A 17,675-nucleotide genomic window follows, 5' to 3' on the forward strand; every position below is an offset into this window, starting at 1 on the left:
CCATGACCTGGTCCCTTTGAGACCTTGTGGTCCCTTTAAGACCTTATTGCCCATCATTAGTCCCTTCATTCCTGGTACTACAGCTGCAGGGGCCTCCTGGCTGTTCCTTAAACACTCTGCAAGCACACGCCTAACTAGGGGTCCTTGCATTACCTGGTTCCTCTTTCTGGAATGTTAAAGAACTCAGTACTGCTCACTCCCTCACTTCATTCCAATCTGTTCAAGTGTCACTGCCTCGAAAAGGCCTTCCCTAAACATAACCCTTTGTGAAAGGGTGCGTTCTTGCCTGTCACTATCTTATTGCTCTACTTTTCTTTAAAGCCCTTATCAGTTCCAAAATCATATCATTTATTTACTGTTTACTTTTCCACTAGAATATAAATACCATGGGGGCAAGGACTTTGTCTATTCTTGTTAACAATCGTATCTGACTTATTTGCGAAGAGTAGGGGCTCAATTAAAAATTTGCTTAATGAATACTGAAAACATTTTTCACATCCCCTTTAGTTTATGTGTTCCACAGAAAACAGTAGAGTGTCCATAAATAACTTCAATGCCACTAGTAAAACCTGAATATTTGAATAGCCTCAAAAGGCTTTATCCCACCTTGGAATTCGAAGTGGACTCCAAGAAACAAAGTCTGTTGCCAAATCCTTCTGCTGCCAAACATAGTTTCTGTTGTTCTTTGTGGATGGTGGCGGTACACTGCAGAACCACTTCATCATCCTGCAAAGGGGGAGGAAAAGAGGAAAAGAAGTGAGATTTGACATGACTAGACAGTCTAAATAAGATCTAGACGAATATTATTTTAGTGCATTTTAAAAGTTAGAGAAAAATGTAAGAATGGCTGTCTAAGAAAAGCCACAGAATCAATTCCTGGAGCACTTTTACTTGCAAAAAAGGTAACTGGGCGAGGGGAGGTGGGGGAAGTTATTGCCATTCAAGGCAATCGACAGTCTTCTCACTGTCAATACTGATCCCCAGAGGCAACTTGCGTAGAGAACAGAAAAATACAGGCTTTCCATGTTAGCGCTCTTACACACTGTTTTAAACATCAAAATTAACAAGAAATTGTCTGATATATTCCTAGGACATCAAATACCATCAAGAATGGAACAAACTCTAACAGCAGGCATACACATCGTTCCCAAACTAACACAGAAAAACAGGTCAATGATAGAACTTCTGGGTTCAAATCGACCAGAAAAATCATCTTAGTTCAACCACACATTGTCTACTTGATCACATTTGAAATAATCCTGTATTGCTTAATGATGTACAGAGAGATAATTTGTTAGTTTAGCCCTCTGAAATCCAACACTAACTTTCAATCAATTAATCAAGCAGGATTACAGGAAAAAATATACAAGGGAAAAGATGATAAATGCGATGACTCAGTATAGGCAGCATGAGTACTGCAAGAAGCTCGGACTCTAGAAAGAGCAACAGCTGAGATTCCCAACCCAGCCCTGCCATGCACAGGATCGGTGATCTTAGGCAAAGTATTGAATCTCTGTGCGATAAAGCACTTTACACAGTGATTGACATACAAAAGGCACTAAATAGACAATAAATGGAAGATACTATCATTTTTAAACAAAGTGTCTCACTTTAACAGGTTCTAAGTGCCAAACTCCTAAAGAATCAAACCATTTATATTTTGACATTTCAACCTCAAAGAAACAGGACACTTAACGGAGTAGTAAAAGAACAAATATATTCATTGACTTTGTTAATTAGGAACATACAAGTATATCCTAGAAGACCCTCACCAGGGTAGAACGGCAGAGTGGAGGTGAAAAGATGTAATAAATATTCAGAAGCAGAAAATAAGCCTTTTGGATTAACCCGAAGAATATGCTATATTAACTGGAAAAGTGTAACACTAATTTGCATTTAAAACCCTACAATGCTATGTATTTGCTTATTTCCTATATGGTAACAGCAATACTTAATAGCTGGCTTATAGCACCAGTCACAGGCCAAGTCCAATCTCTTAATAATCACTTCCAACTATCCCTCCAGGTGGGCATTAATTTCCAGTGAACATTCAATTGTTACATTTAAAAAGTCATTTGCTAAAAAAATAGCATTATTTTCATAGAATGAGTATATCTGAATATTAATTCACGTTAAGCATGGCTATAATAAAAAATAATGAAGCATTTTTGTTGCTTATATAATCTGTAAGATCAAAGATACATTGTGTTTTCCAAATACGCAGTGTAATAACAAAAATCTGAATTGTGCTGACATGCTCAGTACCTTACTAAATAAATCCCCACAGTCCTTTACTGTCTCGTCTCTCACCCTGTGGAACTAACTCTAGCATGTAAACGTCACTCTTGGGTAAGACAGGCTCCTTTGAATGCTGGAGGCTATCTAATCACCATTTAAAAAATAATCGCCTTAATGTACTAATTAAAGACAGTTTGGGAATGAGAATAAGAGAATATAGCAAGGTATAGGACAGATGAGAAAAACAGTGCTACCCAGTAATCCCCAAAAGAAGAGAAGGCACACTATATTTACCAAAAGTATAGTGTATGCCAGTCCTGACATTAACTTATTTAATGCTTATAATATCTCTGTAATATAAAGATTATCCACACATAGAGAAGGAAAATGAGGCTCAAAATAACTTTTTACTCACAGAGGGCTGATCATCTATATTTCCAGGAACTGATCATTAAACCTAATTTATCCAAATCTAAAAGTCCTCAGCCCCATACCGCTTCTAGAGGCTTAATTGATTTTTACTACTTTTATCTAGAGAAGTACTTCTCAGTCTTTAACACGTGTCCTATAACCTGTGGGTCTTGCTAAAATGCAGATTTTGATTCTCTAGGTCTTGGATGGGGCTGATTCTGCATCTTTAACAAGTGCTCAAGTATGAGGGCCATGCTCTGAGGAGTTCGGATCCCGAATGGGTCCCTGAAAGGATATGGATCCCAGGAGAGTTGTGAGTAGTCTTTTATAAGAATTTGGAGGCAATCAATAACAGCTGAAGTTTAAAATAAGTCTATGTACTTTGGACAGAACCAGAAATGACAGCACACGTGGAGATGCTCATTAATATGTGGTATACACCAACCACGCAAGGGAAAGGAACAAACAAATAATATATTGAACTGCTCTATTAAATTTATAGAACTTACTCACTTGTGCAAAGTTTCCCTTCAATCCAGTGCCTCAACATTGTGTGGTGGAGTACCTGGCCATGAAGCAACGTTAAGTTCAAGAGAGCTCTGCTACACCACCAAGGAGAGAGGCTTTCACTACAACCTTCAATCATGATTCAACTTTCAACGACAGAATCTGGCCTGACATACTTATAAGGCTTTTTTCAGTTTATCTGGGAGCTGGTTTTATTTTACATTCCAGCAAGAAAACGGTTCCTTTTTGACAGAAAGTACAATATACTGAGCATTGATGGACCAAACACCAATTCCCGAACACCTGCCAATTCCCTTTAATCAACCCATCATTCACCTCAAAGCACAATTTTTCTCCAGAACCACTGTGGTTTACAAGACTACTGACTGTATTTGAGAAGTTTTGATAAGTCACTTTATTTTTTATTTATTATAACCCATGTGTAGTAAATATGGTTATTCTCAACATATACATGTGTGCATAAGGATATAGGTACGTACACACATACACACAATCTATTTTCTATTTCAAGAAAGACTAAACACTGCCTAATACTCATGGGATCCAGACAGTTAACAATTGAGGTAACAGAACAATAAGAATATAATTAAAGATGTCTTGGGGCCGGCCCCGTGGCTTGGTGGTTAAGTGAGCGTGCTCCGCTGCTGGCGACCCGGGTTCGGATCCCTGGTGAGCACCGACGCGCTGCTTCTCCGGCCATGCTGAGGCCGCGTCCCACATACAGCAACTAGAAGGATGTGCAGCTATGACACACAACTATCTACTGGGGCTTTGGGGGGAAAAAATAAATAAATAAAATCTTTAAAAAAAAAAAAAAAAGAATATAATTAAAGATGTCTTCTTGGGCCATAAAGCCTCTTCTGAATTAGTCTTTGCTACCCAGACCCTGAGGTCCAGACTCCCAACTCTCCTTTCTCGCCTTCACATTTTGGTCACATGTGCCATTAGTGTATCTGAGGGCTTGAATGCACACAAGGATCACCATTCTTCCTGCCTTAGCCCATAAAAAATCACCCTTAAATATTCACCTTTTGCTATATTTTGCTTTTGAGTTCCTATGTCTTATATCCTAGTTCTTAGGGCAACAAATTTTGATTTAACTCAAAAGAAATCATATTCCATAACAAAAATACTACCAAAGTGAATTCTGTTTATGTTCTGCTATTTCATTTTTAAAAATTTCAAAGTCTGTTAATTAATCAACCATGAATAACTGCTATGATCTTACGATACAGCATCTTGCTGTTCCAGGAAACACTTCAATTTATACCATTCCCTACATTATAAAAGAAACTTAAAGAAACAAAATTATCTAATCTTTCTTTAAGCAAATTCTCAATAAAATAATAAATTCTAAAAAAGAAATCTTTTAGAGGAAACCTCATGAACAGCTAGATAAATGGCAGTGCTTAAGTATGAGTGATATCCAGTTGATAGTTATCAAGTCCTACGCATTCTACTCCATCAACACCTTTCAAATCCATTAGTTTCTCACCACCCGAGCTACCACCATCTCTTGTTCAGACATCTTCAAAATCCGCTGAATAGTTTTCCACACCGAAAAACCCCCTTCCATTGGTGCTTCACCTTGAGGTCACACCATGAACCTGACTATACTGTTTCCTGGTTTAAAATCTTTTAATGGCTTCCCATTGTTCTAAGGAAAAAGACCAAAAAAATCCTTTAGCCTACAAGGCCCTGCATTGCACTGTCTGGTGCCAGCCTTCATTCCTATGCTCTTATGGGACTTTTGCACATACTATTAAACTCCCTCCCCTAGTTAAGACTTGTTCATCTTTTAAGTCTCAACTCAAGCATCCTCTCCAGAGATGAGTCTTCCCTGACCCACCAGCCTATGTCAGTTCCTTTGTTTTATGCTCCTAAAGCACTATATTCCTTCCTTCCATTTCCTTCCTTGTCATTACGCATTCATTCATGTAACTATTACAGTGTCTAACACTGTGCCTGGCAAATATAACATACTCAATAAATGATTACTTATCACAATGCACTTTACGAGTGTTCATAAATATGTGCTGCCAGGCTGACAAATGGAGTTGCTTTTTAGAATTGCCAAGGTAAGATCCTTTTTAATTTCCAATTAAAGCTAGTGTTGTGTGATCCCATTAAATGATTTCACGGTTACATGCAGCCAGGAAATAGGACAATATTGGAGGAAATAATCAATCCTGTCTATTATATCTATGACAAATTCTAATGTATTATAAGTATCCATAGCATCAACGTAAAACTCAATTCGATCACTGAAAAAAAAGCAATCCAGTCCCTCACTTTCCCCCTATTTCCACAAAACATAATAAAACTTGGATTACAACTCTTTCCATATACAATCTAAGCAAACCAAACAAACTCTACTCTTGAAAAGTCAAGAAATGCCCCTAAAAGCCCTGGTCATTAAAAAGTCCCTCACATCAAGCCAGGTACTTTCCTTAGACTCTTACTATGCTTGTCTTTCAAAATGTTTATCCAGGGGTTTAGACTTTCTGTAACTGGTCCTCTGCCTCAGTTATGTCCTGATAATTTCTCCACAGTTAGCTCCAACTCATAAAGTTCACCACATGTATTGTGTCCTCTGGCTATCTGTCAAGCAGGTCAGATTAAACTCCTTGGAAACCAGATGTCCAGTGAAAATAAATGCGTTAGTTAAAACCTGAGGCAATCATATCACCATCCAATTTAATCCATTACACACAGTAAATGACCCATAAATATATGTTGGATTGAATTCCTTTTGTTGAACATTCTTGTGCTCTTCCTGTGACCTCACAACTCTTTAGAACAGCGATCTACTCTTTACGCGGGGAAAAGCCGGCAATGGGAGACTGCATTCCAGGTAATTTTGTGATGAGTAAATAAGACATGATTTCTATAACAAATGCTGCCAAGTCTGCTGGAATAGTACAACATGGAAAATAATTATCAAACAACAACATCAACAGCTTCTTTCAAATATTCATTTATCACTTAAATATTTACTGAGGACATAATATGTGCTAGAAAACGTTATAAGTGCTTGAGGTAAACCACTGAATAATTCAAAGATCCCTGAACTCATTAGGCTTACATTCTGGCAGAGTAAGAGAGACAATAAACAAAAACACAATAAATTTATAAATTATGTTAAAGGCGAAAATCTCTACAGAAAACAATGAAACAGTAGAAGGGGGATCAGGAGTGCTGCTGCTTGGGGGAGGTTGAAATTATGATTAGAATTGCCAGGCTTCGTGGAAGGGATGACTTCTGAGCAAAGAGTTGACACAGTGAAGGGGAATAAGCCAGGTGAGTATCTGCAGGAGGAGCATTCCAGGCAGAGGGCAGGCCAGTGAAAGCCCCTAAGGCAGAAGAGCACTTAGCAGATTCAAGAGAAGGGGAGAATGTCATTGAAGCTGGAGTGCAGTAGGCCAGAGGGAGGATGGTGGGAGATGAGGCTGGAGATAATAGGGCCAGGTCACGAAAGGCCTTGAGCCCAGTGTAAGATCTTTGGTTTTTAATGAGGGAATGGGGAGCCACTGTGTCGTGTACTAAATGCAGGCTGCAGGGAGGCAAGGAAGAGGCAGGGTGACCTAATGGGGTCAGTCAGCCATTCAGGGGACGTGGTGGTGACTCAGACCTGGGTGGCAGCAGTGGAGGTGGACAGAAGTGATCAGATTCTGGATATACTTTGCATTTATCAAGTGCCTACTATGTTCCAGGAACTGTGATGAGTGGTCACAAGTTTACCTCGTTTATTCCATTGTTACTTCTAACTTTTCTGGCACATGGCCAAATAAAATATATAGATAAATATTATTTATTTTTCTTACAGTGAATATGTAGTTATCAGAGCAAATGAGTCGAGACAATTCAAAGAAAAGAAGCTCATGTTTTTGATCTTGCACTGAGTCTATATTTATTCATTTAAAAAACACAGTCAGAGCTCGGTCTGCACATTAGCACAGGACCATAAAAATGACCACGCAAAGCAATCTTTGGGAAAATTATTTATGATTGTTCTGTGACCTTTAAAACATTTTGTCCAAACATTAAAAACTTTCTTTAGGATCAGTTATAAAAGTACAGAGAAATGAAAAAAAAGTAAAATTAATATTTGTTTATTATGCTATAATTTAAAACATTAGAAACATTGAGAATTAAAGTATTTTATTTCTTTGTAAAACACTTATCAAGAGCAGTTTCAACAGGGCTTGCCTGCTTTCTCTTCGTTATATAACTTTCCGTGTGGAACGAGCATCTCTGCTATGCCTTGGCGAATTGTCATACTCCTACATTTGGATCATTTTCCAGCCTTTTCAATGTGATGAAATGTCTCTGCGAGTTCCTTTAATTTCACATTAAATTCACACACACACAAAAATTTTTTGCCAGTGTCACTTCCCCTAGGATGTCTTCATCCTTTTTGTCACAATCATTTTCCTCAATTATGTCAATAAGCTCACCTTCACTCAGTTCCTCTGGCTGCACCTCCACAGTTTCTCAAGTGGCAGCAGTGTCCACACTCCCACACTCAGATATTGCTTCTATGACTCTATTTATGTTCAGTGGGAACTTCATTTCCAGTACTACCACTTTTTGTTTCTTACTGCACTTTCATCTCTATTAGCCAATGCCCATTTACCCATTTCTGTAAAATGTCCCGTACTTTGATCACAGGGAGATAAGGAGGTGATAAATAAATGGCAAGCAATAGGATATACTGGAGCATATGAGGAAGCCATTTGATGTAAAACTAATTCAGCCTGACTTTGTTTTTCCAAAAGGGGCCTGTGGCCTCTGAGCATTCATTGTATATCTGCTTTAAGCAATTAACATGCCCCAAAGAGAAGAACAAATGCCCTTAAGATAAGGATGCAACTTCCCCCACATTGGCATTTCCTAAAGGATAAGCATTTCTCCATAGGCTAGGATTTGATTGCTGCGCTCATCCTGTGACCACCCAACTTGAGACAAGAGATCTGCCACAAGCCATGCCCATCGAGACAGCAGACCTGCTACCTGCTGTGTCCATCAATCACTATGCTGACAGGGCAATCTGACAGGGCACTCTCATGACTGCTGTAAGAGGGACATTGCAATCATAAGTCATACATGCTCTTTGATGGTATATAACTGCTCTGTACACCCCACTTCTTTGGTGCCCCGGGCTATATGGTCCTCAAATTTGGCTCATAATAAACTCACCCCAATTTTGATTTATAGATTGATTATGGATTATTTGCGTCAACATAGGTAACACAACTACATGCTTGCTGTGTGTGAAATGAAGAACAGATGTGAGTGACCAATCACCACAGACTTTGAAAGAAGTGATGTGACTGGTCGCTGATCATGATGTGCATCTGGTATATGAGAATGATTCACAGACTGAAGAGCTAACAGTGAAGTTTGTACTTCAGGCAATTACTCAGTTAATATATCACAGTAAATGAAATCTGAACATTATGTTGGAGTACTTATGTTATCTAACTAAACTATGCTAACGGAAATTGTGCATATCAGAACTATGCAAAGCACAGGCTACCTATGTTTATTAAGAACCTACTAAAGACACAGCAATCTGAATATAATATATTTTGAAGGTAGCAGTTGACAGGATTTGCTGACAAATTATATGAAGAAAACAGAAAGCTACTGTTTAATAAATTGCAGTTGTGCAACTGGAAAAAAAAATGTCACACTAGACAGAAACCCTCTAAATGGAATGAATGCAGAAGAGCCTTCAACCACAGCTTTAATCTTTACGCCCACCCAAAAACTCACATGGAGGAGACACTCTGTGACTGTGTTCTCTGTAGAAGAGCCTTCAGTCATCATTCATCCCTTAAAGTACAGCAGTAAATTAACACTGGTAAAATAACATAAGAATGTCATTTCTGTGGAAAAGCCTTTAATATATACTCTGTCCTTAGACAAAATCAGAGACTTCGAACTGGAGAGAAACTCTATAAATGCAACAAATATGGAAGAGCCTTCAGCCAGAGCATACACCTGTGTAGATACCAGAGAATCCACAAAGGGGGAAAAACTATATGAATACAATGATTAGGGGGAAGATTTCAGCCAGAAGGCTAACGTTGATTCACACTAAAGAATTCATATGGTTGAGAAACTCTATGCCTGTAATCAGTGTGCAAAGGTCTTCATTGATAAATCAAAAACATGAGCGAATTTGCATCAGAGGGCAGGCCAAGCTCTGTAATCACTGTGGAATACCTTCAGGCGAGCTCTTGCCATGGTGTGCACAAGAAAACTGCAAATGGTTATCATCTTTAAGGCAAGAAAGTCTTTACCAGGAGGTAGAACCCTCTTGGAGAATACCAGATTATTCCTGCTAGAAAAGCATTTCAATGAAGTAAACATCTGAAATCCATTACTCCTAGAACAACACTTGTAAGACATGTGGATTCACACTGTATAAAACAATTCCAGTGTCAGGAATGAAGGGCTATCCTCAATGATCACTCATTCCTTAGTTAACATTCAAGATCTCACTTGAGGAGACACCGATTCTAATGTCGAGGTGGAAAAGCCTTCAGCTGGAGCTCAGATCAGCAAACTCCTGCTGGGAAGACACTTATAAAGAACACTTTAGCACCCAATTCTGCAAACAATTCAGACTCTTGCTGACTGATCTATTATTGAAAAGATGTAGAATACAGATGTAGTGTTCTGAGAAATGCTGAGTGCAGAATTTGGTAACAAGTAATAATCAATTAGATACACGCTTCCCAATAAATTTGTACTTGTGAATATGTATGCAGTAAAAGTTGTTGAAAACTCTAATATGCTGCTATTTCTCTTGACTGAACCATAAACATTATGCTGAGTGAAAATAGGCCTTTTTTTCCTTTAATAATCCGTCATCGTTCATCAGTTAGAGGGGTTCTGTCATTTATGCAGCACTAAACATAATTACAAATACTTAGATCAATCATAAAATAATTTTGAATGCAACTAAAAATGTAGAATACAAAATAATGCACCTTACCTACAAGTGTTCAAACATGTAAATACATGACAAGAATGAATGAAAACACAGATAAATAAATACATAATTTACTAAAAATAAATAAAATTAGATTCCTATATCATATTATACACAAAAAATCAATCCCAAGATTTAAAGATTTAAATTGTCAAAGGCAAAGTCTAAGACTTTTAGCAGAAAATAAGGGTGAATATCAGTATGAGCTTATAATAAGAAAGGATTTCTCAAGCAAGACAGAAAGAACACAAAAGAAAAGATTGATAAAGTCAACTTCCTTAAAATTAAGAACCTCTGTTCAATAAGAGCCACCATAAAGCAAAATGACAAACCAAAAACTATGAGAAGATATTTGAAATTCATATAATAGACAAATGAATACATACAGAATTTATAAAAAATCATTGAGAAAAAGATAGAAAAATAGGCAAAAGACATAAACAGCATTTCACAGTATAAGAAATACGAATGGTGAATTACCATATGAAAAGAGGTTATTACTAATTAGAGTATAAGTAATTAGAGAAATGTAGGTATTAGTAATTAGAGAAATATAGACTAAAAGCAAAATAAAATTCATTTTATACTCTCCAGACTGGGGAAAAAAAAAAAGCCTGACAATACCAAGTGTTGGCAAGAATGCGGGAAAATGGTAACTCTTATATTCTGGTAAACGGTGAGTAATTTGTTAAAAACCACTTTAGGAAACAATTTGACATTGAAGTTGAAAATGTGCATGCCCTGCAACCCGGCAGTTCCATTTCTAAATAAATTCACTAGAGAAAATCTCATTATTTGTATGTGAAAGCATATGTAAGAATGTTCATAATGGCACCAAAATCATGACTGAGAAAATGGTGCTAACCATCAAATTCAGAGAAGAGGCAAGAAGAATAGAATAAGCAATAAGACTGATAATAAACGTATTCATTTGCAGGGAATGGGTTGAGGTAAGCACTTCAGAACTGAGGCCACAGTCAATGTGTGCCGGAAGAGCTCTCTTCTGAGGGGCCTAGATGTGAGGCAGGGGCAGATGTGGCAACTTCAAGGATCCAAGCAGAGCTGGACGTCAGCAAAAACGGTCACAAGTCTTGGCAAAAAAGACAAACCATGACATCAGATTCTACTGAAGTACGCCAGATCCCACTAGTGACTAGTTAGGGACTCCTGTCCAAAAAACATATGCTTTGCAATAAGACTAAAGGCACTGAGGCAAAAAGTAAAGACTCGTAATCTCTCATACACGCAGAACCAGAGGGCATGTGAAAGCCCACTGAGGCATGGGAGGGACCAACGAATCAACACTAGAGAAGCTTTGGGAAAAATCTATTCCTCTTCTCAGTAATATTTTTATTCGCAGTGACATGATCCCATTTGGACTACAGTATAGATTCTCCAGTCCTCAGCTCCTCACCAGCAAATGAACCAAACATCCTTAAGGTCACATTTTATGGTTCTGTGGAAAAAGGTAAAAGGGAAGAAGAGAACCTCTCTCCTGTACAAATTCAAAGAGAAAAGTTAAGTGTACCTTTCACATTTTTACTGAATAAGCCTATCTCTAGTCCTGTTTTTTTGTTTCTTTGGTAGAGGGCATTAGAGGATATTTCATTAGTATCCTTAACTATTTATGCTGTGTATGTGGTTTTATGAGAGATCATAGTACTACCTTTTTTATCTTATAAAATAATACAGCTACAAAAGTAATCTGCTGCTCTCCACTGATGACTATTAAGCAAAAGTATATACACAAAATGACATGAAAGAGCTTATGGGCTGTGAGCACAGCACTAGCAACGTGTCTGGGTAATGTCAGCTGAAAGAGAGCTGGACAGAAACACCCAAATATCGGAGATGATCAAGACATCAGACCTCTCACTTAATTTCCAACAGTCACCAAGTGGCAGCTATCCAAACATAAGGCAGAAGGCAGAATGTTTCCTCTGAATATATAAACATTCATCAATGTCCTTCTATTCCCAGATTACTAGAAATAAACACTTTTATCAGAAAGGAACTTTACCTTTTTCATCTTTAATATACTAAATCAGGAAATCCATCAGTGTGGAGTAAATTTTCTGCACCAATAAGCCTAAGTAAACCCTATGGCATTTCTGAACAGTTTCACTCTCTCATCAACCAACTTCTAGAGTCCGACTCTGCTCGTCTCCTCACAGGCCAGTGGCAATCTTTAGTGACCTGAAATTTTAGCTTCCTGCCAACTAAGACGTAGCAAAAATAAAAGCTGGAAACTTCTACAGAGGACTTGAATGACTTTCTTAAATGTCATAGAAAAAAAATGAAACAGAAAACAAGATATAGATAAGCTTTTATCTTATGAATAGACACAAATAATGATCCCATTTTAATAGGTCTATATTCTCCTCCGAATTTAACATGCCCAAAATGTAAATCTTTCTTTAATTCCCCCAAATGTTGCCATCCCCCATTGTTCCTTATCTCCATAGTAGCACTGCTAATCAAAGTAATTAAAACCAGACACCTAGGCGCTATCTCTATTACTTCTTTCTACTAACTGCCTATATTTCTTTTACCCTGTCCTTCCATTACACAGGGTCTCATGTAAGTCAACTCCTTCCCATGGACCATCAGGCCCTGCACCATCTATTTCCTCCTACCTCTACAACAGTCTCTCACATCTTTCTCCACTATGCTTATGACAATCCAGTCATCTATGTCTTCTTTTTTATTCCTCAAATGTGGAAAGTCCTCTTCTGTCTGAAGCCTTTTGCTTGTTTTTCTCTTTGCCAGAAATGTTCTTCCTCAGGACCTGTGCAAAGCCTGCTCCTTCCCATTCTTCAGGCCTTACCTTACAGCCCTCTCCTTACCACCCTGCCCAGCGTTATCTCTCTCATTCTTTTATAACATGGATCACATTTACTAATTGCTTTCTTTATTGAGCTGTTTTCTTGGTCATTGTCTTCTCCCCCAAGTATGTACACTCCATGAAGAAAGGGACCCTGCCTACCTTGTTTAGACTACATCCCTAGTACCCATCAAATATCCATAAAGGACATCTGAAGAATAAAAGAATGAATGAATTCTTTCTATGCCTTTCAAAGGGAAAGGGGCTGCCATTTACTCTATGTTAGAACTACCTCCTCCTTAACGATAGCTAACAATCTCTAAGCACCTATGTCCCAGGGACTGTGCATTTTCTCAATGACACATCAAGAGAAGTCCCATGTCAGTTCTATTTATTGACTTCTACCCATCATAGAGCACAGCATCTGGCACCAAACAGACAGTGGCTAAACAAATGAATAGCTCTATGAGTTAAGTACTGTTATTATGCTGATGAGTATGAGTTAAGTGCTATTATTATGGTTACTTGGCAGATAAGAGAGAAAGAGAGGCATCCTGAGAGTAAATCATTTGCCCACGGTTACCCAGCTGGTAAGTGGTTGAATGGGACTCAAATCTGGGCCCACCTGACTCTAACACCTGTACTCCTAACCCCATGCCTCCTGCAACGCTATAAAATCACTGCACTAAGAGTCTGGCTAGGGAGATTAAGAAATCCACCCATAAACTGACCCCTAGACAATCCTCTGATTTCCTTGTATCAAATATGTTTTCATGATGTGGCTACAGGTAAAGTGAATAAAGTTACTATATGCAGGTTGAATTCTGTTAAAAACAAAACCACATGAAAAATAAACTTACAGAAAATAACAAGCAAATTTGTTGGAACGGAGGAGCAGCAGGCAGTAGTGAACAGAGAAAGAGAAGCTTGGCTACATCACTAATAGGTAATTAAAATTTAGTCAACAATTAAAATTTGGACTGAGAAAGGGCAGTCTCAAGTAGTGCTACTTCATGGATTTTTAGGAAAGGAGAGAGAAAAATAAAGTAGAAGACAGAGATCAACACGACAGAAGAGGAGAAAGGGACCATTTTAACTTCCATTTTAGAGATGGAATACTAGTTTAAACCTATTTTTCTGGGCTACTGTAGAAAGAACTTAATGTATTAACAACTGCCATATCCTTTGGAACCCGTTTGAATACTTGATAAAGTAAAATTGTTGGCTTAGAACTCAGCAGAGCATCTTCCTCTTCAATTACTGCTTTCCCAAGTTTCAACGTTACTCTAAAACCCAGGAAACAGGACCAGCGATGAACCAAGATGGGGCAGGGGCATGGGCACAGTCTGCCCCAGGGGCAGGCAAGGAAGTGATACTCTCTGTAGGAAGCTTCAAAACTGTAAGGAAATGTACAAAAAGTTGGCCTGGGGGCCTGCCCGGTGGCACAAGCAGCTAAGTGTGCGCGCTCCGCTGCGGCGGCCCGGGGTTCGCGGGTTCGGATCCCGGGCGCGCACCAACCCCCCAACGCACTGCTTGCCAAGCCAAGCTGTGGTGGCGTCCCATATAAAGTGGAGGAAGATGGGCATGGATGTTAGCCCAGGGCCAGTCTTCCTCAGCAAAAAAAGAGGAGGACTGGCAGATGTTAGCACAGGGCTGATCTCCTCACAAAAAAAAAAAAAAAAAAGTTGGCCTGCTTTTTATTATCACCATGCACGGGGAATTCTAAACACTGTCAGGGAATACACTCCTACCAACCTGGCTCACCGCTCCCTCCCTCCACCGCACCCCCTCCTCCCGCATGGTAGGTCACAAGTATTGTGTGTGTTATCTGCCATGCCGCCAAGGCTCTGACTCCGGGAGACGCTATGAATGAGTGATGTCCAGAATGCCCTGTCCTCAAAAGCCCTACCTAGCTCCTGTAGACTCAGGCTATGCTTCCTTTATGGAATCAAGCCATCTCATATTTGGTCTTCCTCTTTGCCTGCTGCCTTCTACTTTTCCCAGCATTATTGTCTTTTCCAAAGAATCCTGCCTTCTCATGATGTACCCAAAGTAGGACAGCCTCAGTTTTATCATTTTTGCCTCTAGTGATAGTTCAGGCTTAATTTGCTCTAGGAACTACTTGTTTGTCTTTCTGGAAGTCCAGGGTATCCATAGAGCTCTCCTCCAACACTATATTTCACAGGAATCAGTTTTTTTCCGGTCAGCTTTCTTCACTCTCCAGCCTTCACACCTGTACTTAGTAATTGAGAATACGAGTGTGCGGATAATCTTGGCCCCCGTCTCTAATGACGTTTCCTTACACTTAACAATCTTTCCTCATTCTTTCATTGCTGCCCTTTCAAGTCTCAGTCTTCTCTTGATTTTTTGGCTCCATTTAAATTGATGACTGAACCAAGGTAAACAGAATCTTCAACAATTTCAGTGTCTTCATTGTCTATGTTAAAGTTGTGTACTTCTTCTGTAGTCATGGTTTTTTCTTCTTATGTTCAAATAAAGTCCTGCTTTGGCACTTTCTTCTTTCACTTTCATCAGAAGTGGTTTCAAATCATTGCTGCCTTCTGCCAGTAAGATGGTGTCACCTGCATATCTTAGATTGTTGATATTTCTTCCACCAATTTTCACTCCGGCTTCATCTGAGCCTAGCCCAACCTTTTGTATTAATCTGCGTACAGATTAAACAGGTAGGGAGATAAAATGCACCCCTGTGTGACACCTTTGCCTGTAAGAAACTGTCCCGTCTCTCCATATTCTGTCCTGACAGTGGCTTCTTGTCCACAATACAGGTTATGATCAAGTACTGAGGCACGCCCATTTCTTTCAGAGCAGCCACAGCTTCTCATGATCCCCGCAGTCAAAGGCTTCACTGGGTAGGTCTATAAAACACAAACTAACCTTCTTCTGAAATTCGTTGGAACACTCAAGTAGCCAGCGAATAACTGCAATTAGATCTCTTGTGCCTCTCCCTTTTCGAAATCCAGCTTGGACATCAGGCATTTCTTGCTCCATATATGCGTACGCAGATTGTGGTCCTGACCACAAACTTCATATCAAATACCAGAGTAAAGCTGAAGCAGAACACTAAAAGAATCGCAGCACCAAAATAACATAAACCACATTCCTATGAACTTCAAGTCCACACAAAAATCATATTTGCATTGTTAAACTGAAGTGACCAAGAACCAGAAGAACTATAGACAGAAACCAGAAGTATTAACAAGGAAGAATGAGAAAAGACAATGCCTGAAGTAAAAAGAAAAGAAAAATCAAGATGGATGACAGAAGAAACACTAAAAATGGTTAAGAACAGGGGAGAAGCAAAGGTAAAAGGTGACAAAAGTAGGGTTAGAATCCTGAACAACGCCCTTTTTCAACGACTGTCACATAGAGATAAAGAGAACCACTCTAACAGCCAATGCACAGAGAGAGAAGATAACCACAAAAAAGGAAGAACAGAAGTCTTCAGAAGATTCAAGAAATCAGCCCGGGTTCAGATCCCGGGCGCGCACCGACGCACCGTTTCTCCGGCCATGCTGAGGCCGCGTCCTACACACAGCAACTAGAGGGATGTGCAACTATGACGTACAACTATCTACTGGAGCTTTGGGGGGGAAAATAAATAACTAAATAAAATTAAAAAAAAAAAAGAAATCAAAGGTAGGGGCTGGCCCCGTGGCGTAGAGGTTAAGTGTGCATGCTCTGCTACCGGCGGCCCAGGTTTGGATCCCGGGCACGCACCAACGCACCACTTCTTCGGCCATGCTGAGGTTGCGTCCCACATACAGCAACTAGAAGGATGTGCAACTATGACATACAACTATCTACTGGGGCTTTGGGGAGAAAAAGGGGAAAAAAGGTGGAGGATTGGCTATAGATATTAGTTCAGGGCCAGTCTTCCTCAGCAAAAAGAGGAGGATTGGCATGGATGTTAGCTCAGGGCTGATCTTCCTCACAAAAAAAAAAAAAAAAGAAAGAAATCAAAGGGAAATTTAAACCTAGATTACAAATGCTGAATGACCAACAGGGAAGCACACTATCTGACTAGGAGAAAATAAAGGGAAGGAGGAAACAATACACTGAAGATCTACACAGAAGACAGAAAAGGATGACAGATTCCTGTGAGGAAGAACCCGTTAACTCACTGAATATTAGAACTGTTAAATTACTAAAGGAAGGCTACACACACACGCACGCACACACATACATACATACATGTGTGCGCGTGTGCACACGCACACACACACATTAGGCTGGCATATTAAACAGCACAACTAGAATATCACACAAATAATTGATGGATGCAGATATGATCCTGTAATCTATCCGATCCCAACTACAGAAGAACTGAGGCAGGTCTGATGCACCATTAGACCACGTGAAAAATCCATTTCGGTAACATGATATGATGTATCCCATCTATTCTCTAGTGAAATTTTATTTCAAATGTGTGAAAAAACATTGAAACTGCCCTCATGAATACCACCTAAGATTTAGTGATGACAAACTATATTTCTTAATAGGCAGTAAGCAAAGAAGAAAAAGAGTTACCCAGAAACCATGAAGTAAAGGAAATTTCTTTGTTCCTATGTTATAAATCCTTGAAAATAAGTAAATTTCTGAAATGTTTTAACAGCTGTGATAAAACAAAAATTGGAATTAAAAAAAAGACAA

General features: G+C 39.1%; 1 protein-coding gene across 1 annotated transcript in view; it reads right to left on the reverse strand.

Moving 5' to 3' along the window:
* The window catches only part of RYR2 (ryanodine receptor 2), a 694,605-nt gene that overhangs the window by 512,654 nt on the left and 164,276 nt on the right, over window positions 1-17,675 (reverse strand). Inside the window, exon 2 of the mRNA XM_087431907.1 lies at window positions 607-726. Coding sequence (XP_087288033.1) covers window positions 607-726 — 120 coding nt within the window. The remainder of the gene's footprint in view (window positions 1-606; window positions 727-17,675) is intronic.

The sequence above is a fragment of the Ceratotherium simum genome, chromosome 6 (assembly GCF_057802395.1).
Source record: "Ceratotherium simum simum isolate JZ-2026a chromosome 6, ASM5780239v1, whole genome shotgun sequence".
Lineage (NCBI taxonomy): Eukaryota > Metazoa > Chordata > Mammalia > Perissodactyla > Rhinocerotidae > Ceratotherium > Ceratotherium simum.